General features: G+C 36.9%; 1 protein-coding gene across 6 annotated transcripts in view; it reads left to right on the forward strand.

Moving 5' to 3' along the window:
* Positions 1-14,665, forward strand: part of UTRN (utrophin) — a 449,632-nt gene that overhangs the window by 164,955 nt on the left and 270,012 nt on the right. For all 6 annotated transcript variants that reach the window (XM_037144913.2, XM_037144915.2, XM_037144914.2 and 3 more), the window contains 9 exons: positions 233-364; positions 1,008-1,181; positions 2,892-3,047; positions 3,954-4,124; positions 8,284-8,463; positions 10,749-10,877; positions 11,194-11,364; positions 12,760-12,921; positions 13,332-13,469. In XM_037144913.2, the coding sequence (XP_037000808.2) occupies positions 233-364; positions 1,008-1,181; positions 2,892-3,047; positions 3,954-4,124; positions 8,284-8,463; positions 10,749-10,877; positions 11,194-11,364; positions 12,760-12,921; positions 13,332-13,469 (1,413 nt within the window). The remainder of the gene's footprint in view (positions 1-232; positions 365-1,007; positions 1,182-2,891; positions 3,048-3,953; positions 4,125-8,283; positions 8,464-10,748; positions 10,878-11,193; positions 11,365-12,759; positions 12,922-13,331; positions 13,470-14,665) is intronic.

Below are 14,665 nucleotides of genomic sequence, written 5' to 3' on the forward strand. Positions count from 1 at the left end.
TGAAATTACAGCATTCCTAGCTGTGAAATTGGGAAAATTCCTTTTTTATAAATAATTGGTAAACATTAGAAATGACAAAGGCAAAGATCATAGTCTGTGCACAACATACTGTAGCCCACATGATTGTTATACTGAAAACTTACTAAAGTTTGCATAGGGACCTGCCTATCCTCAGGGCTAAATGACTATATACAACTAAAGATACTTTCTCCTTCTTATAATCTCTTTATAGAAAATCCAAGCAGAGATCTCCACCCACGAGCTGACCCTGGAAGAGTTGAGAAGAAACACACGTTCCCAGCCTCCGACCTCCTCCCCGGAAGGCAGGGCCACTAGAGGAGGCAGCCAGCTGGATGTGCTGCAGGTGACCAGGCGGGGAATGCGTGGGGAGTGAAAAGAGAAGGAGGAGGAGGAGCTCAGTGCTTGGACGGCTTCCGTCTTCTTTTTGATGTGAACGATGAGGCTGCAGTGATGCATGGAAGGCGCCCCGGGCCCCAGAGCAGCAGCAACGAATTGTTGCATCGGTGCAGAGCAGTGAATCTGATTCTGTAGTTGAGCCGAGAGGGAGCAACACGCTAGATTAGAAGTTAGCTTTATAAGTCTTTTCCCTGAGCTCCTGCCTGCTGACAGGCAGGGCAGGCGGAGAGCCTGGGACCCAGTACCACTTAGACCCCTCACGGTGGATGCAGGATTGGCTTTCCCTCTGTGCTCACAAGGAGCAGCGTTTTGAGTTTTAGACTCCTGACTGTATTTGTTGAACAGGTGAGAAATCAATGAAGTTTTAATTCTAGCAAGGCCATCTCAGCTTTTTATTGTGTCTAATATCGAGACACTGAGCATCAAGTAACTTATGACACGGGGTAACCTCACTGAGTTCCTTTACGGAATGTTTTTATTGGTGCTTTATTTTTACAGCTCTTTCTCTGTATGTGTTATACTAATACTGTCTGCTGAGAGAGAATTTCATTCCGATGTGAATTGCTTATTATTTTCATTTCTTCAAACAGAGGAAACTTCGAGAGGTGTCCACAAAGTTCCAGCTTTTCCAGAAGCCCGCTAACTTTGAGCAGCGCATGCTCGACTGCAAGCGTGTGCTGGATGGTGTGAAAGCAGAACTCCACGTTCTGAACGTGAAGGACGTGGACCCTGACGTCATCCAGACCCACCTGGACAAGTGTATGGTGAGGCCATTGGGTGACTAGGGGTTCTAGTGGGTTTTCCAGCAGCTGATGTAGTTTCATGTAGCATAACGTACATGGTTTGTGCAATGATTGTTTGTCTGTAGTGTGCTAAGATTTGGGATCCATGATGAAAAATAGCTTATAAAACAAGAAGTGTGGTCTTCTCCTCCAAGGGAATTAAAAGAGGTGGGAGAGATAGATAGGAGAGAATAAAATCAATTATTACGGTGTCATGAGATAAGGAAATAAGAAAAGGAGCATGTACACACATATATGTATGTACACGTGTGTGTATATATATACATATACCCTTACACACATATACCTGATTAAGAAAACAAAGGGAAATCATTGTTATGAAGAATGAAGTTATGAAAGGCTTTGGAAGAATGTGACTATAAACTAACTTTTAAAGGTTAAATTTGAGTTAGCTAGAAAAACCATGCATACTTAGAATGGATGTTAGGAGTATTACAGTGTAAAAAAATTATTCTTAAGGATAGTTAAATTTTAAATTTGAATTCATAACATTTAAACTTAAAACGTGAAAGAAGACATTATACTTAAAATACATGTCAGAAATATTATTGCAGAAAAAAACATTCTCTAAGAAAATTTATTTTAAATCAAAGTGTAAACCCGGGATGTGAAAGAAGAAATTATTCAGAGGCTGTTATTACTACTGTAGTGTTGAACTTTAAAATTCAGTTACATATAAATCTAAAAATGGGCTAAGCATTCACTGTTTTAGAATTAGTGTCCTGCTGGAGAAGAACCATGAAGCTCAAGATGCCACTTGTTAAGAGAAGAAAAGTTTGGGATGAGTTCTTTGTGCTTTTCAAAATTATAATGTACACATATTTGTTACATGTCAAAGGTTGTTTGATTATGCAAAAGCTGATATGGGTGGCAGAATGAATAAATCGGGTAATTTCTATACATAACTGTGTGTGTACATGTGTGTGACATATGTTAGCATTTACTGAGATATAGAGGTCAGCAAAGCAGGTGCTGTCCTTGACCACGTGTAACTTGGTCCAGTGGTCTGTGATGATGACGTGACAGAGCCACGGGAGATGCTTTAGGTCAAGGCCAGCCCAGAGGGAATATTTTTGTCTTCAAGGTGACTAGGAGGCGGGCGGCTCTGTTTGCCTTGCGTAACTCTGACTCCTCACAGCCACATCCGTCTTGATGTGTTGGGCCGTCAGGTAGTTTTCCATTGTGTGCGGAGGTTGTATCGATTGTGGTAGACGTGGTGCTTCAGAACAGTGTGAGAAAGAAAGTGCATGTTGATACTTCCAAATTCCAAGAGCCAGAAAGATAGCCAGAGTCGGCTTTTTTTCCTAGTAATAGCATTTAGGATTTTTAAAAAAACATAATTTTAAAGGTGATAGATATTCAATTTTTTGTCTTGATATTTTCCTATTTTATGTAGGGAAAGTAGTCCTAAACTTTCATAAACTTTTCAAATACACATGAGGGTTTTTAGAAAAGTATAATCATTCTTTATTTTCTTCTCTGATTTTAAAAAGTTATTGCAACTTTGATTTCATTTTACTCATTTTGGAATCCAAATCTGGGAAACATAAAACCCTTTAATACCGTGATTAATTTGTAGCTATCAATCTGTGTATAAGTCGTGTTCTGAAATGATCCCGGTTACCAGACTTGCAGTATGATGTGTCTGATTTGTCTTGTTTTACTTTTAAGAAACTCTATAAAACTCTAAGTGAAGTCAAGCTCGAAGTGGAGACTGTAATCAAGACAGGAAGACACATTGTTCAGAAGCAGCAAACCGACAACCCGAAGGGGATGGACGAGCAGCTGACCTCCCTGAAGGTGCTTTACAACGACCTGGGCGCCCAGGTGAGGACTCCTGCCCCCGCCCCCTCCCCCCCCATCCCCGATCGCTCTCTCTGTCTCTCTCATTTATCTGTTTTTAATCTATTTTAAAATTTCACTTCTGGGAAAATGCATGTATAAATTTTATGGTATTAACAATGTTTTCAGTTATTCCTATGATTTTTATTATTTTTAAGTGTTTGTGTTGCTCTTAGAGTGATTACTAGTTGCACTGAAAGTCATTTTAAATATTTAACCCAGATTCACTTATATTTTCTGTGACTACTGATATTTCAGAAATTATTCTAAGGAAGCTTTATTTAAAAAATAGCCCCTGTTTTAAACTGAAGTTATTCATCCTTGGATATTTAAATTGAAGAGTCTACTGAGAATGTTAAAACATTAGGACTCTAATAAATAGATGATGGGAAGTTCACATTAATTAATGGGATTTAAAATCCTTCCAAGAAACATCTATAATTTGGGCATTTTGATGAAGTGGTTGGGGAGTCATTGGGCCATTTACTACTGACAGGATTCGATAAGCGTAGTGTCTCCTCTCACTGAGAGTCTTGGCCTTGAAAGCAGGGGAGTGAAAAAGACTGTGACCTGAAACCGTGCAATGTTCAAGAACTGTATTACATACGGTTTTAGATCCTTCTTGGGTTAGGAAATAGTAATTGAGTTTCTGCAAGAGCCCGGAGAAAAGTAGCTGAAATGTTTTCACTTTGTTCAGTAACAATGAGTAGTCCCTGCATTTCCTGGGCAGTTTTGACCTCACTTCTGCAAGTTTAGGTGGTTGATTTTGTATCATTTTGATATGTTGTGCCACCAGGACACATACCAGAGGGCATCTCTTTGCGGTTATACTGCCGAAGTTACTGTTCTGATTCCTTCTTATTCATGCTCAGTTCTCTCCCTTCTTGTCAGGTGACGGAGGGAAAGCAGGATCTGGAGAGAGCGGCACAGTTGGCCCGGAAGGTGAAGAAAGAGGCTGCCTCTCTCTCCGAGTGGCTTTCTGTTACAGAAACGGAGTTGGTGCAGAAATCCACTGCCGAGGGTTTGCTTGGCGACCTTGACACAGAAATTTCCTGGGCGAAAGTAAGTTGTCCTTCCGGTGAACCGCCAGTGCCACGCCGGAGTAACCTGAGGCATTTCATTCAGGGCGGTTTGGGTGGATGTCATGTTAAATACAGCTTTTTCTTCTCTCCCATTATTTTTTTCTACTTCTCTGTCCTAAGCAAAAGCGATGAGCATATTTTTAAAAACAACTATTTTATGAAGTTCTTATTGTCTGGATTCCAAAAGCATTGAACTCAAATGGATCACCAGTGGGCCTTCACAAGCGTTATGCTTATGTGGCACTTGAAAACGTAGCTGTCACCTTCAAAACTGATGACACCTTTCTGGGGATTCATTCTGCACCAGGTGTTGTGCTGAGTGTATCTGTCGATTCTTCCATAATCACTTCCATACCAGTCACTGATGTTTCTATTGCAAACTGATGTAAGGAGCACAGGAACAGAATTTTCAAAAGAATTAATGAAGGATACAGAGTTTTCTTTAGTCTTTTAGTTACTTTGAAATTGCCTAGATCAGAGAGTGGATTTGCCAGTGCTCTTTTGAGATGGAGAAACATCCAAGGCGTTTTCTTTTCCCAAATTTACTCTCTAAGAGAGAAACATGTACACTGGAGAAAAGTACTGAAATCAACCATCCAAGTTTCTGTAAAGTCACAAGATGGCTTTGACATGCTCGTGCTGGCCTGTGGGGAGTGAAGAGGGCGTGGTCTGAGAACCTGGGTGGTACAAGTCCTCAGTGTCAGTGCTGTGTGGACACAACAGCTCAGTGAACGCCAGGATATTAGCCCCTAGAAAGAGTGCTCTCGGTTTATAAGAGAGCTCGTGAGAACCGTAATTGTGCCGTGGGCAGTGTGACGTGAAAAAAAGCGTGTGAAGGAAATGAGCAGTGCTACTAGCATTTATGGCTGTGCTGTGGCTGAATGCAAAGCAAAGGCACCAGATTTTGTTTTTGTTACATTTAACTTTTTCCAGGAAATACTATCTTCTTTGTACATTATACTTTCAAAGCCCCTGTTTTCTTCTTAGTAATATAAGTTATATAAGCTCACTGAATGACATTTTCATAGAGTAGCGATAAAAAGACAGGAGCAGAACCCATCTGCAGTCAAAGACCACCCTGTTCTCGTCTCAAGTCTCATAGGACGTGCCCAGGTGTGAGCACGTATTCAAACAGAATCCTCTCGTGTCCAGGGTTGCATGACCTTTGCAAACAAACTTGTCTTTGACATTTGCTTTTACCTGCAAGTGTTTTTGTATTGCATGTTGGAGACAGGTGTAGTGTTTAATTGCATATTTTATTTTTTATTGTTCCATTTCTCCATTTGTGTGCGTTTAATTTATTACCGATTTTCACTGTTGTAAAAAGGTGCTATGATGAATGTACTTATAATTAAGTCGTAACATGTATTCATAATTATTTTCTGAGGATAAATTCTTAGACCTAAAAATATTGGGTCTAGGGATATATCCATTTTAAAGGCTTATACATATAATGAAATTGTCCTTCAGGAATGTAACCTAGTGAGAATTTCTGCTTGCTTGTTTTAAGCACAACTTTGACAGTGGTAGGCAAATATCATGTTTTGGTTATTTAATGAGAACATTTTCCATAGTGTATAAGCCATTTGTAGTTTTTATTTATTATAATTTATTTATTAATTTTTATTGTTCAATTATAGTTGTCCCCATTTTCCACCCATTACTCTCCCCCACCCTGCCCACCCCGCCTCCCACTTTCAATCCTCTCCACCCTCCTTGTCTTTCTTTTTAAAAATTGCCTTTTACTGTAATTCTGACCATTTTTCTATCACCAGTTAGTCTTTTAATTTGAACTCTTCACCTGTTATAACTATTAATGTGTAGTGTGTTGTCTGTTGCTGCAATAACATTTTTTGCCACTTTAGTTCCTGATCTGTATATAGTTTAAAAAATGCCGCTGTTACATGTTTTTTTAAAAATAAGATAATCTTTTCATTATTTATGCCATTAGTGTTTAGAAAGGCCAGCTCTGCTCCAAGGCTGTGTAATTATTTACTTATATTTTCTTCTAGCTCTTTTATAGTTTCATCTTTTTGTATCTTTAATGCTTTAATCCTTCTGGAATTTGTTTTGGTGTATATAATGAGGTAAGGCTATAACCTTTTCTTCCAAGTAGTTGACCAGTTATCTCAGCCCTGTTTACAGTAATTATCCCTTCCTCCTGGATCTGACTCCCTAGCTTCCTCTATTGTTTTGATGCTGATTCCCTTTGTTTTCTGGTTCACTGATTGGACCCTGTTAAATGTTCTTCAGCTGTTTCTCTATGTGGCTTTATAATGTATTTGAACGTGTACTTAATGGGTTCCCTGTCTTTATGCTTCTTTTTTTGTATCCATCCACCCCAAATTCTTCAAAAATTCTGTTAGAAATTTTTATGTGAGTTGCCTTAAATTTATAGATTTGTTTTGAGGAGAATTGACATCTTTATTATTTTGCTTTTTAGTCACGTGATATGTCTCATTTCCCACCAAGTCCCTTACATCTCTACATAATGCTTTGATGATTTTTCTCAGAAATATTATACAAATATGCAAAGCAGGTTATTCATACTTACATATTTTGTGTACTGTAAAAAGTACACCTTTTCTCTTTTTTACTAATTGCCTATAGCTGGTACATCAATGTTACTGATTTTTGATCATTCATCTTTGCACACCTATAAATTCAATTAATTTTTCAGGTGAAAACTATAATAAGCTTGTCTCTTTTGAAACTACTCTTCAATTGCCATTTAGTCTTATTTCAGATTTGAAATAATGAAGATGGTATAGACAAATCATGAATTCATAGCACATTCTCTTCACGAGAGTAAATCAAATGAAACATTATTATGTAACGTAACCACCCATTTTTCAAAGTTGTGTTTTCAGGTTTAAGAAATATGCATGTTTTACAACATTTAATGCATTTGCACTTAAAAATCGGTAAAAATTATTTTCAATGCAAAATTTAAATAGCATTTTTATTCCTTCATTTAGTGTTTTTATAACATAGCTTAAATATCATTATTTTCAATGAAATCATTTTCTTTACAATAAAGCCTGTTAGCATAGATAGCATGTGTACTATTTCAATTTAATTGCTTACAATTAATTCTTTTTTGTAGTTCTTAAAACCTATCTAGTCAGTCAGTACATAACCACTGAAGGAATGCAGAAAGTCTTAACTTCAGGGAGCATGGCTGTGGGTATTCTATTTTTTTTTCTACCTGGGGGGAAGGACACTTACAAGAAACATTTTAGTACCTTCAAAAATATCAGTAATTGACATGGCCAAGTAAGTATTTAAACCTTGACTCACTGGTGAGTTTGCAATTTTTATGCCTTCATTAAGTTATGACTTAATGATATGAGATTAAATACAGACTTGAGCTCCTTTAAAGGATTTGTTTAAATGTTGATTTAAAAAGGTTCAACAGCAGTAGGTTAAATAAGCACACGTCACTTTTCAATTGAGAGAACATTATAGTTTTAATTTTGGAACTCAGTCTTCCCTCTGTGACTCTCTGATGGTACACCTGGCCTACTCCCCTTGCCGGCACCCCATGCAGAGTATCACCTTTGCTCATTACGGCAGTCATGAGACCAAAGCTTAGATGTACCTGTTCCTATGATTTCCTTAAGATGAAACATTGTTTGTAGAGCTTATACAGAAAATTATATGTGAAGTCATCTAGTTATAGGATGCAATCTTTGCAAGTAAATGTAGTACACATCAGTTGTATCCTGTAGTAATCAAGGAAATCAACTCACTATGAAATTTTTAGAGTTGTGAGTTCTGGGATAGTTCTGCTTTGCCATCTTGTAGTTATAGAAAATGAAATTAATTATTTACATCTGGCATTATGACGAAGATAATTAGTATTGTATGTGATACATGGAACTTACACTTCAAATAAATTAACTTTTTCATACCTGAATTTAATACATTTCTTGCTATTTGCATAATTAAATGTTTTAATTTTTGTTAGCAGCTTGAAAGCTCTTACATGTTAGTAAGTTATGGAATTTTGCAAGCCTTTGGCAATTATAAGCTTTCTAGGGAATATGTGGAAGAATGATTTTTTAAAAATGAAGGCTATAGAAACTTTTATAATGTGAAAGATCAAGTGGGTCTTGGTTGGTATTTTTATTTTCTAGAATATTCTAAAGGATCTGGAAAAGAGGAAAGCGGATTTAAATACCATCACCGAGAGCAGTGCTGCCCTCCAGAACCTGATTGAGGGCGGTGAGCCTGTGTTGGAAGAGCAGCTCTGTGTCCTGAAGGCCGGATGGAGCCGAGTCCGCACCTGGACCGAGGACTGGTGCAGTACCTTGATGGTGTGTGTCCGAAAAATTAGTGACGATGCTTTCTCCTCTTCAATTACGTAAAAATGAATACAGTTTATATTTGAATTCCAAATTCTATTTTTTCTGTCACAGTAATGTTTTGCTTGTGAATTCATTTCATTACATTATGTTTTATTTTTTCCTTTGAAAAAATGATAACTAGAAAGAGTTCAAAATGTCTCTGTTACGTAATAAAGCATTTGTAATTTACATAGAAACATGTACTTTAATATCTTAGTAAGTGTACCTTTTGTTAGATTTTAATGACTTAATCTTATTTAATTTTCATATTATTATAGACTACATATAATGTTTATAATGTTCTAGTAATAGGGTCCTAGATAAGAGCACAGGCTCTAGCATCTGATGGCCTCAGAATTTTGACTAGATGGGTGACATTGGTCAAGTTACTGAAATGCTAAGTCTCAGTTTTCTCACACATAAAATGGGCATGTTATCACCTCTGCCTCACACAGTTTTTGTGATGATTATATGACATGAAATATGTAGTACTCTAATGTAACAATACATAATAGAACCAATTTTAGATTCTGTTGTGATGATTATGATAATTGTTATGTTTTATGTGTTGCTTTTTGGTTATATACCGATCACTGGTAATTACACCATAGATGAAGTTACCATTTAATTTTTATAGTGGTTTTCTCTTTTTCTTCCACTAACAATGAATATTATCAGTAGAACTTCCTTAGAGGGAGCTGTAATTTATAAATCAGTATTTTATTCTGACATACCATAGATAGGACTTTCCCCAGATTTATAGAATTCTTAGGTAATGGATAGAGACAGAGAAAAATAGCGTATTGTGCATGTGAACATTTATTGAAATCAGTCAGAATGTGTAGGGCGTGGAAGGTCACTGGCTTACATTGCGATGTGTCAGATTCAAATCCAGAGTTCATGTATAATTCATATCATCTGCATAACCGTGGCTATAAAATACTTAATGTCACTAAGCTTTAATTTTCCTAGATATGCAGATAAAAGAACATACTGAGAGAATTGTTAAATGTTGAATAACAAATGTGAAATTCTTGGCTCATAGAATATGTTCATTAAATATATTTGTTTTTGTCATAAGTAGCTTTACTTTACATTTTCACACCCCTTACTTTTTACATTCTTTGTCTGTACCTTCCAAATTCTCCTTTCAAGAAATATCTTTCTAGTCCTATGAAAATATTGATTTACCTGCTTTATTGGGGTAAATAAGTCTGGTGCCTATCAATTCTTTTTACTTAAAATGCAGATGATAGTCAAAACTTTTCTCATGTCTTCTCATTTTATTTTTCAACTATTGTTCATATCATAGATTACTAATTTGTTTCCTTGTCTTTTAAACACATTTCTTCTAAGTTTCTTTTCTAGTTTCATTTATCTTATAAAATACAGTTTCTGAACTGTAATTTCATCATGAGGCTTTCCCTCCTTTTTTTGATCAAGTTCTGAATTCTGACCTTTGTGTCAGTGGTTTGCCCAGTTTATTTGGCTTAACTAGTTTGCTTTTGTTTTGGAATTTGTTATTTCAATTGCATTTTATATTCTACCATAGGAAGTATCACTGAGGTCTGGTCCAGGTGGACTGTTAAGTGCTAATGACATGAAGGGGAAAAGACCTGCCCTCTAAGGTGTTACAATCTACTGGATGGGTAGAACCTTGTTCAATCCCTATTTGAGTCATTCTTTTATATTATCACTTTAAAAAGTGAATTTTAAACAAATATGATGAAGGGAGCGAATGAGATTATTTGTGATATAAGAATGAGCCATAAGGGAGACAAATAAAATAAAATTGAAAAAGAGATTTTCACCTTTTCTTCTTCTTCTTCAACTTTTTATTGTTCTGAGGTCTAAATTAAGTAAATTTAAAAAGTGCTTGGCCTGGACTGGTAACTCGGTTAGAGCATCTTCCCGATATGGTAAGATTCAGGCTTTGATCCCTGGTCAGGGCACATACAAGAATCAACCAAGGAATATATAAATAAGTAGAACAACAAATTAATGTTTTTCTCTCTCTCCCTCCCTCCCTCCCCCTCTCAAATCAATAAATAAAATATTTTTAAAAGTGCTTAACCATAGCCATGCATTTTTAGGAATGAGGATTTATTCACTGGGAAGAGTCTTGTAGTAAGGTAGAAACCCTTTAAATTCAGCATATAATTGCCTCTCTGAAGATTTTTTAAATCTCTTTAAAGGTTATCTTAAGTATTTTATATAATTATGATTGTATCAACATTTTATTAATTCTCTTCTAGAGCCATCAGAACCAGTTGGAAATATTTGATGGAAATGTTGCTCACATAAGTACCTGGCTTTATCAAGCAGAAGCTCTATTGGATGAGATTGAAAAAAAGCCAGCAAGTAAACAGGAAGAAATTGTGAAGGTAGCAGACCCGGGTGGGATCAGTAGTACTTCTGGGGTTGGAAGGTCTGGCCATAGTCTCTTCTTTGGTAGGATGTACCAAGTTCCTTGTGCTTACGTTCTTCCCATGCAGGAGATTCATCAGTGTTTATTTGGTTGGAGAAACTGAAGTCTTGAATGAGTCTTAATGTATGAGCAGTTACTGTGCAAGCTGATTGTATTAAAAATCTCCTATTAGCAATCCCGGACATTTTTTTAATTCTGAGTTAGCATCTCATCCATGTTTGGTTTTGATTTTTCCAATGTGACAATTTTGTGTTTTCTTGCAATGAAATCAGCGTTTACTGTCTGAGCTGGACGACGCCAGACTCCAGGTCGAGAGTGTTCGCGATGAAGCTGTTGTTTTGATGAAGGCTCGTGGAGGCTCAAGCAGAGAGCTCGTAGAACCCAAATTAGCTGAACTGAATAGAAACTTTGAAAAGGTGTCTCAGCACATCAAAAGTGCCACAGTGAGTAATTACATATATATTTCTAAAGATTTTATGTATTTATTTTTAGAGAGAGGGAAAAGGCAGGAGAAAGAGGACGGAAACATCACTGTGTGGTTACCTCTTGTGCGTCCTCTACCGGGGACCTGCCTGCAACCCAGGCATGTGCTCTGACTGGGAATCGAACTGACTGGTTCTCAGTCAATCCACTGAGCCGCACCAGCCAGGGCATAATTATATTTTTATATAAAGCTATTTTTCATATAATTATGTATCTAAATTATAGATGAGTACGTGGTACATAAGTAAAAACTTTTAAAAGTAAATTTTTCATTGGAGCATTTTTTATTTGTGATTGTGCATATGAAGGGGAAAAATATGAAGTGAAAACTGAATAAAGTAACCAATTTGAGAGATGGTTTTAGAGTCTCAGTAGATTGTTAAAATTGGCTATAAAGTAATGTAACTAAATATTAAATTCATTTTATAGTCATAACTTTATACATTTGTGCACACTGTACACTTGTGTATTTGTGGGTTTTTTTGTGCGTTAACACTTCTAAATGTTACAAGAAATTTCACAATTTAGACCTAATGTAGAAAGCTGCTACTTGTTTTACAGATTTGAAAAAAAGACTTATAAATTTAAATAAGAGGATAATAAGTAATAGCTTTCCTAAAAATAGCTCCCATATTGTAATTTTTCTCTTTTTGTGCATATCTTTCTTATTCTCTCTTTTCTTACCTTGTTTCATGAGGGGAGGAAATGAAATATTTTACAATATTGTAAAGGCCAGACATGGCTGGGCATGTGGTTAGTGCTCAGAAGTAATGTTTCCCTTTGACGAAAACATTTCGAAAGTTTGCTAGGGAAAAGCAAGGAAACCACAACACAGCTGTCATGGAGATTATTTAAACCAGGTGTTCATCCCGAGACAGAATTCCGAGATTGTTTTAGAATCTCCACTATGCCCATTGAACGGATGTACATATTGAGAAATAGGTACATCTTAGGAGTTTGGCTGTCAAAATCCAGGAGCAGTTCTACTGGGGAAAGGTAACTGGAAGGCTTTCTTTGGGGTATACCTGTCCTAGATGGTGGCCTTTCTCTTTGTCTGCAGCCACAGCAGGCAGGGATGGCTTTTGGATCAATTTCCACTCGTGTGGTCTCAGGATCCTCCATACAGCCTTTGAGGCAGCCACAGTGCTTTGCACATTACTTCACATTTCTTGCTAGAGTTTGGAGAAAGTAGGGAATTCAGAGAGGCTCAAATTGGTAAAATCATTGCTGTAAATGAGTGAAATTAAAGTCAGTTCAAATAAATGCTAGTTCTTCTTTTGACAGTCCACCCCTCTGATCAGTGACAGAAGGTCAAGTTTAGGGTATGTTTTCAAAGGACACTTTTCTTTCCACAGTTGCTGATTGGCCAGGAGCCAGTATCCTATGAAAGTTTGGTCGCCACTGAAGCATTCGAAGCTGAGGTGCCTCTCTCTGACTTGGAAAAATTAGAAAATGACATAGAAAATATGTTAAAAGTTGTAGAAAAACACCTGCAATCCAGTCATGAAGATGAAGAGGTTTGGTTTAAAATTTTAAAAATCACGATGCTCCTATATTTCTTATTTGTTAATTGTATTTTTATACCAGTGTTGCTTACCCGAATGTCTGCCAAACATGATAGGACAGTTCAAATATGATTTTCTGAGTGCAGTCTAACCGATTTATGGGATGCTTAACAAATAGACATACTACTTTCTGACTACGAGTAGTGAGTGTTCTCTTAACGCCATCTAACTTTTGCTAAACTAGCATTCTTTATGCGATGTTTTAACATCAAATATTAAATATTTTAAGAAAAACATGATATTTTTGTTGTATATAATTGAGATGAACATAGGTTGTAGGGCAGGTCTCCTACTTGGGGGCTGATGGTGAATGACCTTATGCCTTTTTCTTTTGAGTAAATTTTTTCCTTTTAAACATTCAGAGGGGTGAGGAAAGAGCCCAGATTGAGGAGGTTTTACAAAGAGGAGAAGAAATGTTACATCAACCTATGGAAGATAATACAAAAGAAAAGATCCGTTTGCAGTTGTTACTTTTGCACACCAGATACAACAAAGCTAAGGTACGGTCATGAGAGAGTGCCCGCCTGCGTGATGTACTGCATCCCCCACGACTCAGGTGTTCAGTGTTGTGCGAGCATTCCCAGACACCTCAAAACACTGGTGGGAATACTGTCTCCTTTCTTCTAGTGTGTGTTGCTAGATCCATTTATATTTGTAGATGGGGCAGGAGTCAAAGCAAGTAGAACCATGAAACTTTATCATTGGTCATCTCTTTTGGATTTCTGATAATGTGCTAAATGTCCAAAAGGGTCTGTTTCGTGTGGGACTGGCTTCCTCCTTTGGATCTGTATCTTCTATGTAGAGGTCCAAAAAATTTCTAGTTTACAAATAACCAAATTTATGAAATTGGTAAACTACGATTTCTATTCCAGAAAAAGATTCAGTGCCAGCTCACTTTTCAATGGCCATGTTCCCAGCCACAGTGTAAATGGGCTGGTGGTCCCCAGGTGTCTGTTCCTGTTATAAACAAATGCAGGCCTCTGGATTAAACACCATTATTGACTCAGTGCTTTTAGTTTGGTTTTTTATTTCACTTAAAAATTGTAACTGTTTTCAAGGTCGCTCATGCAATGAACATGTATTCACCGTCACCTTTGAATTTACAGAGGAATATCATGGTTTTTTTTTTAATAGATTTTTAAAAAATATTTTATTTATTTATTTTCAGAGAGAGGGGAAGGAAAGGAGAAAGAGAGAGAGAGAAACATCAGTGTGTGGTTGCCTCTCATGTGTCCCCCACTGGGAACTGGCCTGCAACCCAGGCATGTGCCCTGACTGGGAATCGAACCGCGATCGCATGGTTCGCAGGCCCGCGCTCAGTCCGCTGAGCTACACCAGCCAGGGCGGAATATCATGTTTTAGAAGTTCAGTATAGAAATGTAGTGAAACGATGAAGAAGCTACTTGAATTCATGAGTAGAGAAACTTTGGCTATTTGCAAGTAGTAGATGGTGTTAAATTGCAGCATCTAGAAGTAAAAGATTTCAACTCCTTAAGGACTAGTCAACCCAGAAAATACTATAATTAGAGAAAACAAGCAGTCCACTCAGCTTAGCTTCATTTTGTCTGAATTTAGTGTATTAGTACTTATTGTCTGATGTAGGATGTTTATGTTCTGTAATATTGTTCACAAAGGTTAAGACTATATACGGAATTATCTTCATGTTATTGTAATCAAAACTGTTTATGAATTATAA

This window comes from Artibeus jamaicensis, unplaced genomic scaffold (assembly GCF_021234435.1).
Source record: "Artibeus jamaicensis isolate MK-2021 breed Jamaican fruit bat unplaced genomic scaffold, CSHL_Jam_final contig_3176, whole genome shotgun sequence".
Taxonomy (NCBI): domain Eukaryota; kingdom Metazoa; phylum Chordata; class Mammalia; order Chiroptera; family Phyllostomidae; genus Artibeus; species Artibeus jamaicensis.